Source organism: Perca flavescens, chromosome 18, assembly GCF_004354835.1.
Source record: "Perca flavescens isolate YP-PL-M2 chromosome 18, PFLA_1.0, whole genome shotgun sequence".
Taxonomy (NCBI): Eukaryota; Metazoa; Chordata; class Actinopteri; order Perciformes; family Percidae; genus Perca; species Perca flavescens.
Genome location: NC_041348.1, coordinates 25157529 through 25167056, shown reverse-complemented (window position 1 = coordinate 25167056; position 9528 = coordinate 25157529). Strand labels below are relative to the sequence as shown.

Genomic DNA, 9528 nt, shown 5'->3' with positions numbered 1-9528 from the left:
AATTGAAACAACCATAATTGGCTATCAGACAATTGGCTACCTAATTTGGTCATTAATTGGCTGAACAGTTTCCTAAACAGAACAACACGCCTAACCTAACTACTCGATAGAACTTATCTACAAAAAGGGAGAACTATTTATCATATGGATAGTCCTGGAACATCTTAATATCTGAAAGAGGAAGAGCCTTTTAGGATATTGTGAATTATGCAACTCTTTGAAACAATGTTCTTATTGGTTGCATGACAGGAAAGGTTTTCTAACATATTCTGACTAAAACAGTGTCATCAACATGCAAAAATGCTTTACATCTCATATGTAACAAGTATTGACTTTGACACTAATGCACTAAGTGCATAGCAGCTCTTCTTAAAGTCAGAGAAACATTTGGTAACATGTTAAAATAATCAGAAATAGAATTGAAGAATAGAAGTGAAATACCCCTCCTGAAAATATCAGCAAATGTATTCATGTATAACAAATACATTCTCAATCTTATTTACTTGTTTCATGTCAAAAGGAGTCTCCACTCTACCAAATCTCAATCCAAAATGTTCATACAACAGCAAAGAAATTAAGAAAAATGTTTCCAACAAAGATTTATAGATTTTTACATCAAAATGTTGTGTCTGACAGAAATTGTAACTAATAGCAACACGTATTTATGGTAAAGCATTTCATCTTTTCAGTATTTTTTCTCTTATTAAGAACAAAAAGTCTGATACATCAGAGGACATTAAAACTATCCACTGAAATCTTTATATAATTGACATTTTAAAGCATTTCTGCCAGTGAAGTGGGGTCAAGGACCCGGTCCTTAAAGGGTATGCCAGGTTCCACGGGGTCACCAGCAAAAAGAGAAATACATTATGTTCAGTATAATTCCATCCATAAGTAACACAATGACAGAATGGAAGACTAGTTTGGCCATGGGTTTTATACACTTTCTGTAATAAAACATCTAAAAGCAAAAATCCTATCAGATGGTGGACCCTGGGACAGAATCTTATCAAATGGGGGTCCATGGTCTAATTTGTTTCAGTTTAGAGGTCCTTGACATGAAAAAGTTTTGAGAAACACTGATGTGTGCAACCACTGATACAATGTTAGAAACAAAAATCTGAATAACTTACACAACACAAACCTGGCGGACTTTCCTTCCTCATGTCAAACTGGCAAAAATAAAGGGAAATCCCAGCGTCATGTTTACACTGAAGGATCAATGCATTGCGTAAGACAAGTGACTCAAACACTCAGAGATAAAAGCACTGCCAACAGAAATGCCTGCAGAATAGTACTCCGAATTCTACATTGCAGCAGAAGCCGGATCATTATTTCATTGATTATTATTAAGAGTTGGATTTCTTCTGGTGAGCAGTGTGAAGATGTGGACGCTGGGTCTTCACGTGGTTGTCATCTGTGTTTTCCTACAGGTAGGTCAAAATACACATTAAAACAACATTAAAACGACACTGAAACTCGAAATTAGCATAACTTTTTATGACAAGTCAAATTTGTATAGAACTTTCTTGAATACAAAATTAATTTAAAGTGTTTGACAATGTTTGTCAAACACTTTAAAAGATATTTTCGGGGGAAATACAGTGGAGAAGATTCTTTTTTATATCAGGGTTGTATACAAAAGTACACAATTACATGAAAGTGACTAACAGAGGTATTAAAAAATGGGCTGTAGGCCGATGCTCTTAAGTCTTCCATTACAAAAGGGAACTCATATCAACAGGAAGTTGTGATATCTTTAAAAATGTATTGCATTTGTAATCAAAAAGAGGAAGAATTAATTGTTTTTGGTGTAAAGGTTGCACAATTTTTTGTGTGGGCTCTTAATAATGATGCAAATTCAATTGATGAAATATCATTTGATAATTATTTTCAATTTAGAAATGTTTGATTAGGCATTACCAATGCATGAAAACCGTTATCTGTGTTGTTTGGTCTATCAAAATGTTTGTTTTCTTTACCAGCTCCAAAATCCATATATTGGTGTTCACTATATCAGAGAGTAACGAATGCACTGAAATACAAATTGCAATAGTGTTTTCTTGAGCAAATTCTTTCTTTTATTTTGAAAGTTCTTTAAATAAGCCAACATTACATTGAGCGGAAAAGATAATATACAACTCAAAAAAGTCAAGTGGTAAGTTAGTGGTAAATGATCACTGCTCCACTTTGAAATAAATAAATCCACTTACATGTTTTTAAATGTTCTCTTTCAGGTGCCGGGTTGTTTTCCATCTTGCCTCATTATTGGCTCTGTAGCCAACTGTGGCTCCATGAACCTCCGCTGGGTTCCTCCTCTCCCTCCCCACATCACCCACCTGTACCTGGATTTGAACCACATCAGTGAGATCAACTCCACCTCCCTGACTGGCCTGGAGGAGCTGCAGGAGCTGGACCTTGGAGGACAGCGTGTCCGTCTTGTGATCAGGAACAACGCCTTCAGCGGGCAAAGACGCCTGAGGAAGCTGGTGCTCGGCTTCAACGTCGGCCTTCAACTGGAGCCGCAGGCCTTCGCGGGACTGTCCGGTTTGCAGAATCTCTACCTGGATTACTGTTCGCTTCATGAGTCCATACTTCAGGAGAACTATCTGGAGCCACTGTCCTCCTTAGAGACTCTTGACCTCTTTGGTAACCAGATAAGGAGACTCCAGCCTTCAATGTTCTTTGTGAACATGACTAAATTTACAGTTTTGAATCTCAAGCTGAACAATATTGACAGAATATGTGAGTCTGATCTGGTTGGTTTTCAGGGAAAGAACTTCAAGGTTCTGAACTTGGACTCTGTTCACCTTAACCTCATGTCCGATGAACATTTTGACTGGCAGAAATGTGGGAATCCTTTCAGCGGAATGTCCTTTCAGACACTCGACCTGTCCAGCATTGGGTTTAATGTGGGTCATATTAAGCAGCTTTTCAAAGCCATTAAGGGGACTAAGATCTCCCATCTCAAACTGTCAGGACACATAGGTAAAGGATTTTCATTCAATAATCTCCCTGATCCAGACCGCAGTATGTTTGAGGGTCTGAATGACAGTTCAGTCCACACTTTGGATCTGTCTAAAAACAGGATATTTGCATTGCAACAGGGTTTTTTTAGTCTGCTGAAAGACGTCGCAATCATTGATGTTTCCCAGAACAAAGTGAATCAGATCCACAGAAATGCCTTTGAAGGTCTTCAGGGACATTTACAAACACTCAACCTGTCACACAACCTGCTCGGGGAAATCCGTTCTTACACTTTTGCTTCTCTGATAAACCTGCGAGTGTTAGACCTGTCTTACAATCACATTGGTGTTCTGGGTGTCGGCTCATTTAGTGGACTTCCCAAATTAAAAGCTTTGTATCTAACAGGAAACTCTTTGCAAAACATTGGCTTCCCTGCATCTCTCCCAAGCTTAGATTATCTCCTGTTGAATGACAATAAGCTCTCGTCAGTGAGCGGACTCACAACCTTTGCACATATTACACATCTGAACATTCAGGACAACAGATTAACAAACCTGGGGGATTTGTACACCATTTTGTTTCTACTGGGACACCTCCAGCATCTCTCCTATGGAGGAAACGCAGTCAGGCGGTGCTGGCTCAGTGGACAACCTTCCAAACTTGGTTTGAATAATGTCCAAACTCTGGATCTTCACAGCTGCTCCCTGCAGTCTGTCTGGTCTCAGGGGAGATGCCTGAATCTGTTTGACAATCTTGGACATGTGATTAGTCTCAACTTGAGCTTTAACGCGCTGAAGTCTCTTCCTCCGGGAATTTTCAAGAGCCTCACCTCAGTAGTGGAAATGGATCTCTCATCCAACAGCTTGACGTACCTTCAGCCTGATGTATTACCCAAATGTCTCAAAGTACTCAACCTCTCCAACAACTTCATAGGCTCCCCCGACCCCAGCGCTTTTCGCTCTCTCAGCGCCCTCGACCTGAAAATGAACCGATTTCACTGCAATTCATACCTGAAGAGCTTCCTGACTTGGCTGAACAAGACCAACGTGACCTTCCTGAGTCCTGTTGAGGAGCTCAGATGTGAATTTCCCCCTGCTTTCTATAATGTTCCTCTTGTTAGATTTGTAGCACACTAGCAACTAAAAGGGAACAACTGTGTTCTTTCAGGGTGACACCTAGAAAACCATAAGGAATTAAACACAAGTGACATGTAATGTTGATTTGAGGTCATTACATGATGTTCTCTGTAAGATCTGAATATATCTGTTATGTGCTTGTAAAGATAATGTGTAATCTCAGAAAAAAAAAATGTAATTCATTTCCAGACAATATCCTGTGTGTATGTGTGTATGTGAGCAAAAGAATAATAATACTTTTTTAAAGGGTTCAATAAAGAATCAATAAGACTGAGGTTTTGTTTTGTTGATATTATGTTTAGACGGATTAGCAGTGGTGGAAGATGTACTCAGATTCTTTTCCTAAGTGAAAGTACCAATACCATTGTATAGTAAAAGTCCCGCATTCAACGTTTTACTTAAAAAAGTACAAAAGTATTTGCATCGACGAGGTTAGGAGAGCAAAATGTAAAATATTTTCCTCTGAAATGTAGAGAAGTATAAAGCAAAATGAAAATACTCAAGTTAAGTACAAATAATTGGACTAATGAAAATCTTTTCAAGCATAAAAAGTGTGTGTCTTCCATTATACCAGCAGGGGGCGCTGTATGACAATCTAAAAAGCTTTCCGTCTGGTAAAAAAAAAAAATGACTTCCTCTCCAATGCACGCATGGAGCCTGAGCACTGAAAGCTGGAATAGAAACAGGATGGACTAATGACCTGTTTCTAGATTTAGACTGGATACACATACGTAGGTGTTCAACTGGTTTGAGATCTGAAGGCCATAACACACAACTTTTACACTCATCAAACCATTCAGTGGCCTCCATGTATGTGTGCTGTGTGGATTACTAATTCATAATTAAGGGCTGTCTATCAATTTGTCACCAACTCTTCTTTGTAGGATTATCTAAAATGTTACCCACTCTGTTTGTACCATCACTGCACTTTTTTAATACACTCACACCAGCTTTTTGTTGCACCAGTGGACATGCATTCATGCATAATTTAGCATGTAAAGTCTGCATCAGAGGTGTCAATTCCAGGTCCAGAAAGTAAAAGTCCTGCCATGTGTTTATTCCACCAATGAACTCAGCCAGCTGATTTCACTACTAATTAGTGAAATCAGCTGCTAATTAGTGAAATCAGCTGGCTGAGTTCATTGGTGGAATAAACACATGGCAGGACTTTTACTTTCTGGACCTGGAATTGACACCTCTGGTCTGCATTACATTATAGCAGCAGTTCATCTGACACTACAGTTGTGTCTGACGGTACGTTTTCACTTTGTGTGGCCAAAATCTATTTCTTCTGCACCAATTAAAGGCAGCCTGAGTTCATGTTAAACCTGTACAATAAAAAGGATTTTCATATGCACAACAACCACGTGTTTTATGGCTGAGAATGAGGATGTTTCCTCCTCTTACAGCAGAGGGCAGCATCAGCCCAGTTAGTAATCACTGACTTTTGGCCTTGGTGCTGCTTTTCTTTTCCTTTTTTTATTTTGGGGGCTTTTCCCTTTATTATAGTGACATTGGATAGACATGAAGGGGGAGAGAGATGGGGGATGAAGACACGAGAGCAGAGAGAAAGGGGGAACGACATGCAGCAAAGGGCCGCAGGTCGGAGTTGAACCCCGGCCCGCTGTATCAAGGAGCAAGCCTCTATATGTGGGCGCCCACTCTACCAACTGAGCTATCCGGGTACCCATGGTTACCTTTAAAACAATGACAACCAGAGTTTTCCCAGCTGGGATAAGTGTGCAGCAATGCAGCATTTAGTTACACAGCCTCTGATAAATGAAAGATAAACAGGGATCCATGGATTTATAAAAATGGAGCTGGATTAAGCATCACAATGATGGATGATTAGATGGATAAATAGGTCTGATTGGTGCTCAGGGGGGTTAAATAATATTAACAATAACAGTGTTTAGTTCAATGTCAGTGAAGTGTTTTTAACAATAACAACGTGCAGTCTTCTTAGTTTAATATCCAAGGCAGGATTCTGTATTGTGATTAATTGTATAATTTCCTAATTGTACTGGTGAACTGTAACAGAGCTCATTATATGTGAACATCACGAGAGCTCATTCTATGTTCAACGTCATTTATCATCTGATGTTAACTTGGAGTGCGGCTGAAATTAAAAATGTGTCCTAATAAAGCTGCTCTCTGCTCATTAAATATTCAATGTTGACAGGCGGAAGGTTGAAGAAGAAGAGACCTCCTGTACTTCAACTGCTCTTACAGTTTTTTCCGATTGCTAAACGACACTGGGCACTACTGGAGTCACATGTGCAAAACTCTGACTACAGTCTGCACTACCAACAGTAACCTGAGCTAAACAGTTCACATCACCTGCAAAACTCATTCAAAGCAACACAACTCTTAACACATCTCAAACAGTATGCACAGGCCTCACTGAGATAACACACACCGTCACTCAGAACACACTGAGGGTAAAAACACTAGCGTCAAACACCAATACAGAAATTACAAACTTTCTCATCTTTACACTTTGAACAATTTGAGTGACTTGACACTACTGAATAGTTTATTTAAGGAAAAGATATAGATTGTTTAATATACCAATTTTTACATAAGGTAAACAAGAAGGAATGAAAATCAGCAGTTTTCTTCAATATAGTATTTTGTCTCTAGTAATTTATGGAATTACTGGGTAAAAATACTAAAGGTACATAGGTAACAGTACCAAAGAATAGTGTGACTAATCCTGCCTCTCTCCAGCATCATGTGACAAGTTTTCTTCATCACATTGGATGTCTGCATCATCTCTAAATACTAATGAATGTGGTGTTTCTATTGCTTTCACCTCCATTACTTTCTGAAAAACAGTAAGAACACAGTTTTACTATTGTAAAGATATAGTGTTTTTCACTTTTTTTATAGCTGTGTACTTAACCTCAGACATCTTACCTGGACATATTGGTATCTTTGCTCTTTTACCTGTTTCTCTCAAACAGTACAGTGTAGAATTGTTTCATTCTTATTTGGTGTTTGTATACAAAAAAAGTCTCTCTGAGCTTTCTCTGTATAAATACCATATATGTTCACTAACTAGTCTAAAATAAGACACCTACTTAGGCTTTCAGCTAAAATTGCAATCAGCAGTGTTTGATAGGCACCAGACTGAAATCTATTCTGTTTTGAATGTGTGGTTTACAGTTTTGACAGCAGTGTGTTAGCATTTGAACAAAGTGCTGTAAATCTACAGTGTTGTGCATGTTGTGGTTAAAGTGATGGGATAAGTGTGTAGAGTTTTGAAAACTGTGTTCAAGAAATGAAAAACGAACTAAAGTTTGGTCCACATGAACTGCTGCTGTGGAGACTGTAGTCAGAGTTTTGCACATGTGACTCCAGTTGTGCCCACTGTTGTTTAGCAATCGAAAAAAACTGTAAGACTCAGATTTCAGATTGCTGTGTGTGTGTGTGTGTGTGTGTGTGTGTGTGTGTGTGTGTGTGTGTGTGTGTGTGTGTGTGTTGTCACACCTACGGGTCATTATAAGACCTGATGTGATATGTGTGTGTGAATGCCCATAAATCACAGACTTGAGTGTGTGCGCCCAAGATTATCTTGACTCTGTGTGTGTGTGTGTGTGTGTGTGTGTGTGTGTGTGTGTGTGTGTGTGTGTGTGTGTGTGTGTGTGTGTGTGTGTGTGTGTGTGTGTGATTTGTGGCTTGTACTGTGATTGTTGCAGTAATGTAGACCAGAAAGAACAGCTTCTGGGATCCTAATAAAACTAAACTAAATGAAATAGTATTGCTCCTGAGTGTGATTGCTCACACGCATAATAACCTGAAACAAATATTCAAATATTGATTAAAAGGTATTTAAACATAATTGATCGACAAGCAGGCGCCTGTGACAGCGTCTTTATTTGATTTTTTTTGTTGTCAGCCAGACATGAGCTCAGCTCGACTGGCCCACCATGTAACATACATATAGATACACATCCCCCACCCCCACCCCCCCCCCCGCCATCCCCCATCCCTACACCCTTAACTGGCAGGTTACCATGGAAACAGGCTCAGTATCCACCTCCTCCACAGTCACTTCCTGGTTGTCTTTGGATTCCTGCATCCATCCGTCCATCCCCCCCTCTTCCATTGGCATCCTTCCCCACAGCCCCCACAGCCCCCACACACACATTTATACAATATTTTACATCCCTGACACAGACAGGAAACGTACATGAATGTTTTAACTGACAAATATGACAAAATGTTTATAAATGAGCAAATATTAGAGGAAACACAGACTGAAAAACAGACAGCAATGACCGTTTTCTAAATTATTTAAGCAAATTGCGTTCATCGTTGTATCACATCATCTTTGACAAAATGTTGATCATAATTCATGGATATTTGTGAGGCAGATGCTGCATTACACACGGCGAATAAAGAGCATTCAGCAGTTAAACATTTAAAGGAGCTGTTTTCATCATTGTAGACAACAATGTTTTCAAATTTTAGCTTGAACATCAATATTTTAATGTCTTTATCTGATGAACAGCACCCTGAAATGTGGCCTGATAGACCTCAAAATAGATGTACAATATCTTCTTCCCTACATAAGTGGTGAATCTTTCACTTCATTATAACTACAGTTGCATGTATTTTAACCTCCATTCGACACATTTTAATTAAGCCTCAGAGCATTTAAAGCCAAATAACAAACTGGGTCAATGAAGTACCCAGAAACCGATGACTAAACGCATGAAATTCTCAGTATGCAGCTGTAGACACTGAAAGAAGTAGGATTTAAAATTCACTGAAAACAGCTTCTGACTCCAATTTGTATCACAGAACGTATTTTAACCAATCCCCCTCACATTTTGTTTAAATTACTGATAGATCATTTTAGTAGGCTACTGTATTTGCTGAGAATATGTGTGAATAAAGCCTTTTCTGAGGCAAAATATCAAAAATCTTTGTGTTTTGGACTCTTGGACAGACAAAACAATTTTAAAACGTCAATGTTGTGCTCTGGGACATTTTTCTTTTTTTATTTTACATTTACATCAAATAATTGTTAATATTTTTTTCCATATTTGTGGCCCTAGAATGAGCAAGTCGCAGTGAATGTCGTATACCTTTAAAATGTTCCAGGAATGAAATCCCAATTAACTTTTGTGAATTTCCACAAGTACATTTCTGACATATTATCAGATATTATCAATGATATGGTTTCATGATTTGGTCATGAAACATTTTGCACACAAAGGGAATGATTTCATGTATAGTAGTAAGTACTGTAAAAAAAAAAAAAAAAAGATCTGCAGCACTTTGGTAATAAATGTTGTTTCTAAACACTAAGGCTACTCTGTACTCTCTTACATCTATCAGGGGGGTTCAGCTGCAACTGGATCTGTTGCATCAATAATACAGTGATAATTAGTCTGCCTGACCCCCACTGTCTGCT

At 38.6% G+C, this 9528-nt stretch overlaps 1 protein-coding gene across 1 annotated transcript; it reads left to right on the top strand.

The window, feature by feature from the left end:
- Positions 1 to 1365: 1365 nt before the first annotated feature.
- Positions 1366 to 4103, top strand: LOC114572861 (toll-like receptor 5). Its single transcript, XM_028604642.1, has 2 exons — positions 1366 to 1433; positions 2238 to 4103. The coding sequence occupies exons 1-2, from the start codon at positions 1386 to 1388 to the stop codon at positions 4101 to 4103; spliced, it is 1914 nt and encodes a 637-aa protein (XP_028460443.1). The 5' UTR covers positions 1366 to 1385.
- Positions 4104 to 9528: the final 5425 nt, after the last annotated feature.

Bases quoted from the DNA above. Each gene is read 5' to 3' on its own strand.
- LOC114572861 (XM_028604642.1), top strand. From the start codon at position 1,386: ATGTGGACGCTGGGTCTTCACGTGGTTGTCATCTGTGTTTTCCTACAG. The intron at 1,434-2,237 runs GTAGGTCAAAAT...GTTCTCTTTCAG, and splicing joins TCATCTGTGTTTTCCTACAG to GTGCCGGGTTGTTTTCCATC.